Below are 15,741 nucleotides of genomic sequence, written 5' to 3'. Positions count from 1 at the left end.
TCAACTGTGGGAGCAATTATTAGAAAACGGAAGACATATAAGGCCAATGATAATCTCCTTCGATATGGGTCTCCACTCAAGATCTCACCCCGTGGTGTCAAAATGATCACAAGAATGGTGAGCAAAAATACCAGAACCACACGGGGGACCTAGTGAATGACCTGCAGAGAGCTGGGACCAAAGTAACAAAGGCTACCATCCGTAACACACAAGGCCACCATCAGGGGGTATGAGCAGTTGCTGCCTGGGCTAGTGGCTGTCACCTTAATGGGGGATCATGGGGGTGGAAACATCATTCTTTGAGGCTGTTTTTCAGCAAAGGGACCAGGACGACTGATCCGTGTAAAGGATCTAGCCAGTCTCCAGATCTCAACCCCATAGAAAACATTTGGAGGGAGTTGAAAGTCTGTGTTGCCCAGCCACAGCCCCAAAACATCACTGCTCTAGAGGAGATCTGCATGGAGGAATGGGTCAAAGTACCAGCAACTGTGTGTGAAAACCTTGTGAAGACTTACAGAAAACGTTTGACCTCTGTCATTGCCAACAAAGGGTATATAACAAAGTATTGAGATGAACTTTTGTTATTGACCAAATTCTTATTTTTCACCATAATTTACAAATAAATTCTTTAAAAATCAGACAATGTGATTTTATGCTTTTTTTTCTCAATCTGTCTCTCATAGTTGAGGTATACCTATGAGGAAAATTACAGGCCTGTCTCATTTTTTTAAGTGGGAGAACTTGCACAATTGGTGGCTGACTAAATACCTTTTTGCCCCACTATATATGAGAGAGACTCATTACATGCAAAGTAAGATCATTCAAGCCGTGTTTTGTCATAATTGTGATGATTATGGCTTACAGCTCATGAAAACCCCAAAGCCCCCCCCCCACCCCAAATACTATGATTTGGGGAGCCATGTTATCATCTGGTGTTGCTCCACTGTGCTTCATTAAGTCCAGGGTCAACACATCTGTCTACCAGGAGATTTTGGAGCACTTCATGCTCCCTTTCCTTTTAAGTTGCATTAATAAAATACAATGTAGATGTAAGATAGACAGACATATATATATATATATATATATATATATATAATAGACTGAGAGTTAGATAAATAAATAAATAGATATGAGATAGATAGATAGATAAATAGAAGATAGATAGATAGGAGAAAGATAGATAAATAGAAGATAGATAGATAGGAGATAGATAGATAAAGAGAAGATAGATAGATAGATATGAGATAAAAGAAAAGAAGAGAGAGAAATAAAGATATAAGATAAATGAAATTCATGATGCATAAATAATATAGTCCTGTATGTGATATTATACCCTCTCTTACAGCTCATTCATATTATGTGTCTGTATACACCGGTGACATCTATGGGGCCGGCACTGACGCCAATGTGTTTCTCACCATATACGGAGACCTTGGGGACACCGGGGAGAGAAAACTCAGCAAATCTGAAACCAACTCCAATAAGTTTGAGAGAGGACAGGTAACCAATGCGTGGAAACTCTCAATAAGCTGCGGTGTGGATGGATCTGTGGATGGATCTGTTGTGTTGTAAATAGGTCGGCCAATTAAAACCATAGAAAAACAATAGTGAAAAGTTATGTCAGAAATGTTGTTGGCTGTTTAGCAAAATTTATTATGAAGATTACAAAATGTATTATAAAACATTTCACAGATGTTAGATTATATACAGTATGTTTATTACTAGGTGGACAAATTCACTATAGAAGCTGTAGACCTGGGAACCCTCTATAAGATAAAAATCCGTCACGATAACTCCCTTCTGAACCCCGACTGGTATTTGGAAAGGGTGGAGATCCTGAACGAAGTGACAGAGGAGACATATCTGTTCTTGTGTGAACGCTGGCTCTCCACCAAGAAAGAAGACAAAAGGATCGAGAGGATTCTATATGAAAAGGTATATGGATACAAGACAATGAGAAGGCCAGACTAAAGAAGGTGGTGACCATGGAGTATCAGGGCTCTGCGGTCTTCATGAAAAACTTCCTAGTAGTATATACTAGAGGAGTACCTTGCTTTGACCAGTCTTTCTATCTAATCCTTGTTGGAGAAGAAAAGCAACGCTTTTCAGGAGACTTGGAAAGCTGGGTGGCACGCATACTGCGTGCCACCCAGCTTTCCAAGTCTCCTGAAGAGCATTGCTTTTCCTCTCCCACAAGGTTTAGATAGAAAGACTGGTGAAAGCATGGAGTTTTCCCAGTCTCCTGAAGCCCCAGCAGTGATAGTCTGCTCGTTCTCCCTGATCTCCTGAAGTGTCAAGTGTCCTGGTGATAGTTTCCCAGTTAAGATTTGTTCCGGTATACAGTGTACAATATCAAAGAAACATTGGCGTCTTCCCTGTTCTTATTACGATTTTATTTCAGGATTATGATGGAGATAGAAATAGCGTTGGAAGCTCAGCTAGGAGTTTACGGGGTTCTTCTCTGAGCCTGAGGAGCCAGGATAACAATGCCAACCTGAGGAGCAAAGGCAGCTTAGATGGATCCATACAGGAGGGACAAAGTAAGATATCACACCTATCAATGTGTTTGCCAATACTTATGTAGATATTAGGTTGGGTTCACATTACGTATTGGCCATACAGGGACCAGATCCGGCTGGGGGATGGGAAAACCGGGCGCTCCCGTATCCCTCGTCTCATTCATTTGAATGAGCCAACCGGAGTCAGATAGCGTTTGGCACATTTTTGCCCCTCATCCGGTTTTTGACAAGGCTTAAAACCATGGTATGCATCTCTGGTTGGCTCATTCAAATGAATGAGATGTGGTCCGGGTCCGCCTGGGATACGGGAGTGCCCAGTTTTCCCATCCCCCAGCCGGATCTGGTCCCCGTATGTCCAAAACATAATGTGAACCCAGACTTAGATCCGAATAAGGAAAAATAAAGTGCAAGCATGGAGGACAGAAGTAACCTCTGATGAGAGTGGAGGTAGGCCTGATACTACTCCAGATAGACAATGTAGTCATAAATTTCACATAAAAAGTAAACCCTTACACATCCATTTTAAGACCTCAAGTGGACATCCGCTTTATTTGACCAATTTTGTTGCAGTGATCCCCTACCACTTTACCATCTCCACCGGTCAGGATAGAGACGCGGGAACCGAAAGTCGAGCTTATGTTATCATTATGGGTCCCCAGAAGATAAGAACAGAACGCCTGTGGTTAGACCTACCAAAGGACAAGAAGGGCTTTGCTCCTGGTTCTGTTGAGAAGTTCTCTGTGATGGGATTAGATGTTGGAGAGGTGAAGAGAATGGAGGTGAGAACAAGTAACCTTTATATGGCATTAAAACAATAATAATACATTTTTTTTCATTTATTTGTTTGTCCATAGCTGGGGCATGAATGGGGCACAAAAAACTTTTGGGAAATTCCTATTCATGTGCTTGTCCATAGCTGGGGCATGTTGGGGCAGCAAAAATGTTGGTAAATTCCTATTCATGTGTTTTTCCATAGCTGGGGCTACAAAAATGTTGGTAAATTCCTATTCATGTGCTTGTCCATAGCTGGGGCATGATGGGGCTACTCCTGAAAGCTGCTGGCTAGTGGAAGACATACAACTCAGTGTGCCTACCAAAGGAGTGATGTACACCTTTGTGTGCAAATGTTGGTTTGCCAAAGACAGAGGCGATGGACTTTCCTCTCGGGTCTTCAACATGTTAGATGCTACCGCCATCACCGTTTGCCAAAAGGTAACATATGGTGTCACTTCTGTCCATTGATTGATCACTGCTTTTCGGAAAGTTCTGTAGAGAGACAATCTTTATGGCAAGGCTTCGGGGGAAAGGAATATGCAAAATAGTGGACCAAACTAAAATACTTTGCACCAATTTTTCCAGATTCTTTACGAGGTTACAGTGATCACAGGGGACGTTCCTAATGCTGGGACGGATGCCAATATCTATATGACATGTTTTGGTGCCAGTGGTAACACAGAGGAAATACTTTTGCCAAAATCTGGAGACAGGTACGCATTTTGGTTTATCTACTGAATCACCTTTGTCTGCATTATCTACCACAGTATCACAACCGCGGTGCCTCTAGCTGTTGCAAAACTACAACTCCCAGCATGCCCGGACAGCTAAAGGCCTGTCTCCATTATAATGTCCTACTGTACCTTGGAACTAACTTTGTATTGCAAAAACAAAAAACAAGCATACCATGACAAACAGTATGATATAGAATAATACAAAATCAGACAAATGCAATATGCATATAGGTTTCTCTCACCCACCCACAAGCACACCTGGGGCCCACTTTAATCTTTGCCCTAACAGCTGTTGGGTACCTTCAGTTGGTGCACATTGAATAGATGTGTCCCATTCAAAGTACTCCACAGAGTTACTTGGAGTAGGCTGACAAAATGTCTGTAATTAGGTCTTAAGGTCTTTTATCTGTATATGATTTAAGGCTGCCCTATTGGGGCAGGGAAGAAGAGCCTTCAACCTTACCCTGTAATCAGATCAGTCCAGCTTTACTACAAAGCAAGGATAAAAAAAAATTGCATTTCATAGGTGTCCAAAACCTTTAAGAGGGTTCATTACTTTGGTCAAACTCAAGGGTCCCTTGGTAATAAACAGATCACACAGTGTTCAGCTCCTGGGACCCTCACAGATCACAGCCTGGCAGTATGCATTCTGTTTCCTTGCAGTGCCACCACAGGGGAAACTAAGTATTACACAGTGTCCATTTAAAGGGGTATTCCAGGATTTTTTTTATTTGACTATGCTACAGGGGCTGTAAAGTTAGTGTAGTTCATAATATAGAGTCTTAGGTGATTTTCACCCCGATATTTATTTTTAACAGCATACAAAATGACAGTTGTCTCGGATCTTTCCCAGGTTGCAATGCAACCGAGACCTGACTCACTAGTCAGCTGATGACAGGGAGCCTGTCTGCTTCAATGGATGGAGTGATCGCTTGGTGGGAGAGAGATCAATCTGCAACTAATGCAACAGCTGCTCATTTATGTTTCAATGAGTGGGGTGGCTGATGTGTGGGAGGGAGGAAAATGGAATTATGGGATTTGTAGTAAAAAAAAAAAAGAAAACTGAAACAGGAAACCGTTTCACAAAAAGCTATCCACAGTATTATGGTAATCTCATAACATTGTCTTATAGGACGTATAAACAGGTCATAAAGTGGACAAGGAGAACTTTGTGTTGGGAGAACTTTTGCATGCCATAGGTTAGGTCCATAATAAAAGTTTTTTTTTTTAATATGAATCGTGTAGGTTTGAAAGAGGCCAGAAAGACACATTTGTCATGGAAATCGCGGACATTGCCCCTTTTAAGAAGATGAGGGTCCGCATAGATGGGAAGGGGAGTCGGCCCGAATGGTATCTCGAACAGGTAACTTAGAGTTTGTCATTTCCTTTCAATGCAATAACCCAGACATCATAGGCTGCTTACCCAATTGAACTTCTTTAATTCTTAATACCATAATCCAGACTTTCTAATAATTTGTCCATATAAATTTAGGCCTTAGGGTTATGCGCATGGCACAATTTTCAAGCGGAATCCAATGGGCAAATTTAGTTTTCTTCTGTACACAGAGGAATTTCCACTACAGAAATACAAATTCCGGATTCAGGTTCAATCTCTTAGCAGTTTCTGTCCGAGCCGTCCTAGCACCAGCTAATTGAATCATAACTTAACTGGGCGGATATTTCATCATGTGATAGGGCCCCTAAGCTACATTGACACTCGGAACTCCAATTGTTTTCAAGGGGATTTTACTACACAGTTCACAATGCAGAATTTCAATGGTGAAAATAAAAATTTCGGACTTTCTGCGGAATCCGCTTGACTATGCATTAGCGTCAGTGGTAACATCGCATGTTCAAGTGGTCCTTGCACTGATCGAATCAGTCAGCGCCTGCTGTGCAGGAATGTCTGCCCAGAATTCCAAAACTTCCAGATTCCGGATCTGCCAGAAAAAAAAAAAAGTCCATTCTTTCTGCAGAATTTAGAGTGGACCGCATTGCCATTAATGGTGATGGTGCAGGTTTACACTTTCCTAGCGCAGAAGGATTTCAATGGCTCCCACAAGTGAATATCTTGGGGCACAAGTTCCATAGTGTAAATGCAGCCTTAAACTCTCCTGAAATACTTTCTTTACATTCTTCATTAAAGGGTACCTTTCATCAAAAAAACTTTTGATATAGTATAGATTAATGTATGCAGAATAACTTTCCATTAGCATGTTATTAAAAAATATGCTTCTTTCTATTTAATTTTCCACTTTGAAAAATGACCACTAGGGGTCTCCCTACCAGTCCTTTTTAAAAAAAATAGATTTCAGACTCATGCAGGAGTCCTAAATCTCAAACTGCAGCCGGAACACAGACAAACTCAGCACTGCTCACTGCTTGTCTGTGTCTCGGCTGCAGTTAGAGATTTAGGACTCCAGCATGAGTCTGAAATCTATAAAAAGAGGACTGGTAGGGAGACCCCTAGTGGTCATTTTTCAAAGTGGAAAATTAAATAGAAAGAAGCATATTTTTTAATAACTTGCTAATGGAAAGTTATTCTGCATACATTAATCTATAATATATCAAAGTTTTTTTGATGAAAGGTACCCTTTAAGTGAAACATTCTGTGTGATATTTTTATAGATTTCTGCCTTGTATGACTCCTGGACAACATGTTATTATCACAGTCAATGTCAATAGGGCATGACCTGACACAATGTCAGACTGAAGGGACACAGCCTATTGACGGGATCAGTGATAAAACCCAGTCATTAATATAGTCATACATTTCCATAAAAAATATTAAAAAAACAGTGCAATGCAGAATTCTAAAACAAAGATGATCCAGAAATGTGATTTAATGGGAAATGCTTACTAAACCAGACATGTGAGGAACTGACTACATGGTGTGTTTTTGTACTTTTTGCATTGTTTAGTCCTTGGGGTTGTTTTCATGCCCTTTCTATAAAGAATATATAGCAAACGATATATACAGGGAAGGCAAAAATTATTTAATTCCCGTTTGGTTTTGTACATTTTCCCTCTGACAAAGAAATGATCAGTCTATAATTTTGAAGGTGAACAGTGAGAGACAGAAAAACTATAAAAATGTTATGATTTGCATCAAATAAGTATTTGATCCTCTATCACTCAGCAAGATTTCTGACTCCCAGGTGTCTTATGCAGATAATGAGCTGAGATTAGGAGAACTCTCTTAAAGGGAGTGCTTCTAATCTCTACTCTAACTATGAATCTCCCTCGGTTGGGGACTTCATATAAGGTCTTGTAAGAACCTTGTGGAGTTTCAATGATCATAAAAATGGTGGGGAATCAGCCCAGAACTACAAGGGAGGATCTTGTCAATGATCTCAAGGCAGCTGGGACCATAGTCACCAAGAAAACAATTTGACGTGAAGGACTAAAATCCTGCAGTGCCCGCAAGGTCCCCCTGCTCAAGAAAGCACATGTACAGGCCAATCTGAAGTTTGTCAATTAAAGGGATTATCCAGGAATAGAAAAGCAGAGCTATGTTGTTTCAAAAACAGTTCCCCGTCTGTCTCTAGGTTGGGTGTGGTTCTGCAGCTCAGTTCCGTTCCGTTGAAGTGAATGGAGCCAAGTTGTATAACCACACCAAACCTGGAGACAGACGTGGCACTGTTTTTGAAAGAAAGTAGCTCTGTTTTTCTATTCCTGGATAACCCCTTTAACATATGAAAATCAATTCAAAACTTACTTGAAATGCGTTTTTCTGGATTATTTTGTTGTTTTTCTGTCTCTCCGACCATTAAAATTATAGACTAATTATTTTTTGTCATTGTTTTCCAGGAAACTGACTGTGTTTCAGATAGATTCAGAGTGGTATCCAAAGTGTATACCTCCTGCTGTTGCAAAACTACACCTCCCAGCATGCCCGGACAGCCAACGGCTGTCCGGGCATGCTGGGAGTTGTAGTTTTGCAACAGCTGATGGTCTACACTTTGGAGCCCACTGGTTAGAGATTGGTCTGATCTGAGTTAGGAAGGAAGGGGGAGGTAAAATAGAAGCCACATGAAATATAGATCTAACCAAACATTTCACCTCTTATAAAACGCGTCTTCTGGACAGATTATCTTGAAGAGTACTGTGACGGAAGAAGAGACGGTCTTTACCTATGGAGAATGGCTCTCAAAGACGAAGGGTGAAAAGAGAACACTTTCATGTGAGCTGGCTGCTGTGGTCGATGGGGAGGAGATGGTGGAGACCACTACATACGTCATACAAGTGAAGACAAGTGATGTCTCAGGTTTGTCTATAGCTTAATGCCCTTTATAGTGCACAGGTGACTTTTTTAGGGTGATCTTATTGGGTGTATACAGGTAACATGTGGAAGACAATTGACCAGAGAATCAACAGTTGATTCCATAGCACTGCAGCGACCTGGAGGGGGGATCCAATGGTAGAGCAGGGTCTGCTGGCACTTGTACTACCACTCACTACTCAAACACGGACTGGAAAGAACTACACAACTTCCTCTTTAACATACAGCAGCTGATAAGTACTGGAAGGATTAAGATTTTTAAAGAAGTAAGAAGTAATTTACAAAACTGTTTCCAACTTTCTGGCACCAGTTGATTTGAAAAAAAATTTTCCCCTCTCCAGAGTACCCCTTTATTATTTTAAATCTATGTCTATGCAGCAAATTTAGCTCTGACCATGGTGTAAAAAATAATAAAAAAAATATCAGCAGAGGTTGTTAAACTAATTTAGATTAAAATGGTGAAAATTCACTTTAGGCCTAACTTATTCCCATAGAGGTTTTCATAGCTGAAAAATGGCAAAAGCAGATCATTATACACTATTGTGGATTGTTATAAGGATATTTTCCTAGACTGGTCATCTGGGGAATAAATATGAATGTGAGAAACCACAAAGCTGCAATATATAGCTCCTGGTACGGCACAAAGTGGCTGCAGAGATGCGCAATTACAAAAGACTTTAGAAGAAACCACACCAGAGAATAGAAAGAAAAATGCTTCCTCTTGCTCAAATATCTCTGGTTAAATGAACATTAAACTGCAGCCAAATCTCTGTAGAGTCCACGCTGCTTAAAGCAAGTGCCTGGATATAGAGGAAAGGAATGTCCAGGTCTATGACTGAAAGTATTTTATTTATATTGTAGAAATGGCCGCACATAGGTCACATAAATAAGATTTGCAGGCTTCAGAAATAATCATTTTCTATATACAGCCTTAAAGGGAACCTGTAACATTGAAAATGCAGACGTCATGTTATAGAGCAAAAGCAACAGAGCAGATAATATATACTGTACAGTATATTCAGCAGTTATCATGTTATAAATCATAAGGAGCTGAGCAGATGGTATATACAATACAGTACAATCTGCAGGTATCATGTTATAGACCAGGAGGAGCTGAGCAGATGATATATACAATACAGTACAATCTGCAGATAACCTGTTATAGATCATAAGGAGATGAGCAGATTGATATATACAATACAGTACAATCTGCAGGTATCATGTTATAGAGCAGGAGGAGCTGAGCAGATGATATATACAATACAGTACATTCAGCAGGTATCATGTTATAAATCATAAGGAGCTGAGCAGATTGATATATACAATACAGTACAATCTGCAGGTATCATGTTATAGAGCAGGAGGAGCTGAGCAGATGATATATACAATACAGTACATTCAGTAGGTATCAATGTTATAAATCATAAGGAGCTGAGCAGATGATATATACAATACAGTACAATCTGCAGGTATCATGAAATAGAGCAGGAGGAGCTGAGCAGATAATATATACAATACAGTACAATCTGCAGGTATCATGTTATAGAGCAGGAGGAGCTGAGCAGATGATATATATACAATACAATTACATTCAGCAGGTATCATGTTATAGATCATGAGGAGCTGAGCAGATGATATATACAATACAGTACGTTCTGCACATATCTTATAGAGCAGGAGGAGCTGAGCAGATGATATATACAACACTGTACAATCAGCAGGAATCATGTTATAGAGCAGGAGGAGCTGAGCAGATGATATATACAGTACAGTACAATCTGCAGGGATCATGTTATAGAGCAGGAGGAGCTGAGCAGATGATATACACAATATAGTACAATCTGCAGATATCATGTTATAGAGCAGGAGGAGCTGAGCAGATGACATATAAAATACAGTACAATCTGCAGGTATCATGTTATAGAACAGGAGGAGCTGAGCAGATGATATATACAATACAGTACAATCTGCAAGTATCATGTTATAGAGCAGGAGGAGCTTAGCAGATGATATATACAATACAGTACAATCTGCAGGTATCATGTTATAGAGCAGGAGGAGCTGAGCAGATGAAATATACAGTACAGTACAATCGGCAGGTATCATGTTATAGAGCAGGAGGAGCTGAGTAGATGATATATACACAATACAGTACAATCTGCAGATAACATGTTATAGAGCAGAAAGAGCTGAGCAGATGATATATATAATATAGTACAATCTGCAGGTATCATGTTATAGAGCAGAAGGAGCTGAGCAGATGGTATATACAACACAGTACTATCTGCAGGTATTATGTTATAGAGCAGGAGGAACTGAGCATAGGATATATACAATACAGTACAATCTGCAGGACACATGTTATAGAGCAGGAGGAGCTGAGCAGATGATATATACAGTACAGTACAATATGCATGTATCCTGTTATAGAGCAGGAGGAGCTGAGCAGATGATATATACAATACAGTACAATCTGCAGGTATCATGTTATAGAGCAGGAGGAGCTGAGAAGATGATATATACAATACAATACAATCTGCAGGTATCATGTTATAGAGCAGGAGGAGCTGAGAAGATGATATATACAATACAATACAATCTGCAGGTATCATGTTATAGAGCAGGAGGAGCTGAGCAGATGATATATACAATACAGTATAATCTGCAGGTATCATGTTATAGAGCAGGAGGAGCTGAGAAGATGATATATACAATACAATACAATCTGCAGGTATCATGTTATAGAGCAGGAGGAGCTGAGCAGATGATATCAACAATGCAGTACAATCTGCAGGTATCATGTTATAGAGCAGGAGGAGCTGAGCAGATGATATATACAGTACAGTACAATATGCATGTATCATGTTATAGAGCAGGAGGAGCTGAGCAGATGATATATACAATACAGTATAATCTGCAGGTATCATGTTATAGAGCAGGAGGAGCTGAGCAGATGATATATACAGTACAGTACAATCGGCAGGTATCATGTTATAGAGCAGGAGGAGCTGAGTAGATGACATATACACAATACAGTACAATCTGCAGATAACATGTTATAGAGCAGAAAGAGCTGAGCAGATGATATATATAATATAGTACAATCTGCAGGTATCATGTTATAGAGCAGAAGGAGCTGAGCAGATGGTATATACAACACAGTACTATCTGCAGGTATTATGTTATAGAGCAGGAGGAACTGAGCATAGGATATATACAATACAGTACAATCTGCAGGACACATGTTATAGAGCAGGAGGAGCTGAGCAGATGATATATACAGTACAGTACAATATGCATGTATCATGTTATAGAGCAGGAGGAGCTGAGCAGATGATATATACAATACAGTACAATCTGCAGGTATCATAATATAGAGAAGGAGGAGCTGAGCAGAGGATATATACAATACAGTACAATCTGCAGGACACATGTTATAGAGCAGGAGGAGCTGAGCAGATGATATATACAGTACAGTACAATATGCATGTATCATGTTATAGAGCAAGAGGAGCTGAGCAGATGATATATACAATACAGTACAATCTGCAGGTATCATGTTATAGAGCAGGAGGAGCTGAGAAGATGATATATACAATACAATACAATCTGCAGGTATCATGTTATAGAGCAGGAGGAGCTGAGAAGATGATATATACAATACAATCTGCAGGTATCATGTTATAGAGCAGGAGGAGCTGAGCAGATGATATCAACAATGCAGTACAATCTGCAGGTATCATGTTATAGAGCAAGAGGAGCTGAGCAGATGATATATACAGTACAGTACAATATGCATGTATCATGTTATAGAGCAGGAGGAGCTGAGCAGATGATATATACAGTACAGTACAATATGCAGGTATCATGTTATAGAGCAGGAGGAGCTGAGCAGATGATATATACAATACAGTACAATCTGCAGGTATCATGTTATAGAGCAGGAGGAGCTGAGAAGATGATATATACAATACAATACAATCTGCAGGTATCATGTTATAGAGCAGGAGGAGCTGAGCAGATGATATCAACAATGCAGTACAATCTGCAGGTATCATGTTATAGAGCAGGAGGGGCTGAGCAGATGATATATACAGTACAGTACAATATGCATGTATCATGTTATAGAGCAGGAGGAGCTGAGCAGATGATATATACAATACAGTACAATCTGCAGGACACATGTTATAGAGCAGGAGGAGCTGAGCAGATGATATATACAGTACAGTACAATATGCAGGTATCATGTTATAGAGCAGGAGGAGCTGAGCAGATGATATATACAATACAGTACAATCTGCAGGTATCATGTTATAGAGCAGGAGGAGCTGAGAAGATGATATATACAATACAATACAATCTGCAGGTATCATGTTATAGAGCAGGAGGAGCTGAGCAGATGATATCAACAATGCAGTACAATCTGCAGGTATCATGTTATAGAGCAGGAGGAGCTGAGCAGATGATATATACAGTACAGTACAATATGCATGTATCATGTTATAGAGCAGGAGGAGCTGAGCAGATGATTTATACAATACAGTATAATCTGCAGGTATCATGTTATAGAGCAGGAGGAGCTGAGCAGATGATATATACAATACAGTACAATATGGAGGTATCATGTTATAGAGCAGGAGGAGCTGAGCAGATGATATATACAATACAGTACAATCTGCAGGTAAAATGTTATAGAGCAGGAGGAGCTGAGAAGATGAAATATATAATACAGTACAATCTGCAGATATCAGGTCATAGAGCAGAAGGAACTGAGCAGATTATATATACAATACATTACAATCTGCAGGTATCATGTTATAGAGCAGGAGGAGCTGAGAAGATGATATATACAATACAATAGAATCTGCAGGTATCATGTTATAGAGCAGGAGGAGCTGAGCAGATGATATCAACAATGCAGTACAATCTGCAGGTATCATGTTATAGAGCAAGAGGAGCTGAGCAGATGATATATACAGTACAGTACAATATGCATGTATCATGTTATAGAGCAGGAGGAGCTGAGCAGATGATATATACAGTACAGTATAATATGCAGGTATCATGTTATAGAGCAGGAGGAGCTGAGCAGATGATATATACAATACAGTACAATCTGCAGGTATCATGTTATAGAGCAGGAGGAGCTGAGCAGATGATATATACAATACAGTACAATCTGCAGGTATCATGTTATAGAGCAGGAGGAGCTGAGAAGATGATATATACAATACAATACAATCTGCAGGTATCATGTTATAGAGCAGGAGGAGCTGAGCAGATGATATCAACAATGCAGTACAATCTGCAGGTATCATGTTATAGAGCAGGAGGAGCTGAGCAGATGATATATACAGTACAGTACAATATGCAGGTATCATGTTATAGAGCAGGAGGAGCTGAGCAGATGATATATACAATACAGTACAATCTGCAGGTATCATGTTATAGAGCAGGAGGAGCTGAGAAGATGATATATACAATACAATACAATCTGCAGGTATCATGTTATAGAGCAGGAGGAGCTGAGCAGATGATATCAACAATGCAGTACAATCTGCAGGTATCATGTTATAGAGCAGGAGGAGCTGAGAAGATGATATATACAGTACAGTACAATATGCATGTATCATGTTATAGAGCAGGATGAGCTGAGCAGATGATATATACAATACAGTATAATCTGCAGGTATCATGTTATAGAGCAGGAGGAGCTGAGCAGATGATATATACAATACAGTACAATATGCAGGTATCATGTTATAGAGCAGGAGGAGCTGAGCAGATGATATATACAATACAGTACAATCTGCAGGTAAAATGTTATAGAGCAGGAGGAGCTGAGAAGATGAAATATATAATACAGTACAATCTGCAGATATCAGGTCATAGAGCAGAAGGAACTGAGCAGATTATATATTCAATACATTACAATCTGCAGGTATCATGTTATAGAGAAGGAGGAGCTGAGCGGAGTATATATACAATACAGTACAATCTGAAGGACACATGTTATAGAGCAGGAGGAGCTGAGCAGATGATATATACAGTACAGTACAATATGCATGTATCATATTATAGAGCAGGAGGAGCTGAGCAGACGATATATACAATACAGTACAATCTGCAGGTATCATGTTATAGAGAAGGAGGAGCTGAGCATAGGATATATACAATACAGTACAATCTGCAGGACACATGTTATAGAGCAGGAGGAGCTGAGCAGATGATATATACAGTACAGTACAATATGCATGTATCATGTTATAGAGCAGGAGGAGCTGAGCAGATGATATATACAATACAGTACAATCTGCAGGTATCATGTTATAGAGCAGGAGGAGCTGAGCAGATGATATATACAATACAGTACAATCTGCAGGTATCATGTTATAGAGCAGGAGGAGCTGAGCAGATGATATATACAACACAGTACAATCTGCAGGTAAAATCTTATAGAACAGGAGGAGCTGAGCAGATGATATATACAATACAATACAATCTGCATGGATCATGTTATAGAGCAGGAGGAGCTGAGCATATGATATATACAATACAGTACAATATGCAGGTATCATGTTATAGAGCAGGAGGAGCTGAGCAGATGATATATACAATGCAGTACAATCTGCAGGTAAAATGTTATAGAGCTGGAGGAGCTGAGAAGATGATATATACAATACAATACAATCTGCAGGTATCATGTTATAGAGCAGGAGGAGCTGAGCAGATGATATAAACAATACAGTACAATCTGCAGGTATCATGTTATAGAGCAGGAGGAGCTGAGCAGATGATATATACAACACAGTACAATCTGCACGTAAAATGTTATAGAGCAGGAGGAGCTGAGAAGATGATATATACAATACAATACAATTTGCAGGGATCATGTTATAGAGCAGGAGGAGCTGAGCAGATGATATATTCAATACAGTACAATCTGCAGGTATCTGTTATAGAGCAGGAGGAGCTGAGCAGATGATATAAACAATACAGTACAATCTGCAGGTATCATGTTATAGAGCAGGAGGAGCTGAGCAGATGATATATACAATACAGTACAACCTGCAGGACACATGTTGTAGCGACAGGTACTCTTTAAGTGTTGTGATCGATAGCGATCACTGCAAGTGGAATTCCGCTGTGGAATGTCCGCAGTGTGAATGAGCCCTTAGTGAGGATGGGGTCACACATAGTATTTTGTTAAGTATTTTTTAGTCACAACCAGGTGTGGATCTAGAACACAGAAGAAGGTGCAAATCTTTGCATTATAGTTTTTCTCTGTGTTGGTTCCAATCCTGGTTTTGACTTAAAATATTGACCAAATACTCAACAAAATATTGACCAAATGCTAACCAAAATATTATGGTGTGTATTCATCATGTGCAATTTTTTATTGTACTTTTTTTTAAAGTAGCAAAAAGCAGCA

The 15,741-nt window shown here is 39.6% G+C and overlaps 1 protein-coding gene across 6 annotated transcripts in view; it reads left to right on the top strand.

Annotated features, from left to right (window-relative positions):
• LOXHD1 (lipoxygenase homology PLAT domains 1) overlaps positions 1 to 15,741 on the top strand; it is a 239,834-nt gene that overhangs the window by 205,997 nt on the left and 18,096 nt on the right. For all 6 annotated transcript variants that reach the window (XM_056543231.1, XM_056543249.1, XM_056543258.1 and 3 more), the window contains 8 exons: positions 1,346 to 1,500; positions 1,726 to 1,935; positions 2,402 to 2,540; positions 3,090 to 3,298; positions 3,546 to 3,731; positions 3,879 to 4,006; positions 5,273 to 5,390; positions 8,117 to 8,294. In XM_056543231.1, the coding sequence (XP_056399206.1) occupies positions 1,346 to 1,500; positions 1,726 to 1,935; positions 2,402 to 2,540; positions 3,090 to 3,298; positions 3,546 to 3,731; positions 3,879 to 4,006; positions 5,273 to 5,390; positions 8,117 to 8,294 (1,323 nt within the window). The remainder of the gene's footprint in view (positions 1 to 1,345; positions 1,501 to 1,725; positions 1,936 to 2,401; positions 2,541 to 3,089; positions 3,299 to 3,545; positions 3,732 to 3,878; positions 4,007 to 5,272; positions 5,391 to 8,116; positions 8,295 to 15,741) is intronic.

The sequence above is a fragment of the Hyla sarda genome, chromosome 1 (genome assembly GCF_029499605.1).
Source record: "Hyla sarda isolate aHylSar1 chromosome 1, aHylSar1.hap1, whole genome shotgun sequence".
NCBI classification, from domain to species: Eukaryota; Metazoa; Chordata; class Amphibia; order Anura; family Hylidae; genus Hyla; species Hyla sarda.
The sequence above is the reverse complement of the archived record's forward strand: the minus strand, read 5'-3'. Positions and strand labels throughout refer to the sequence as shown.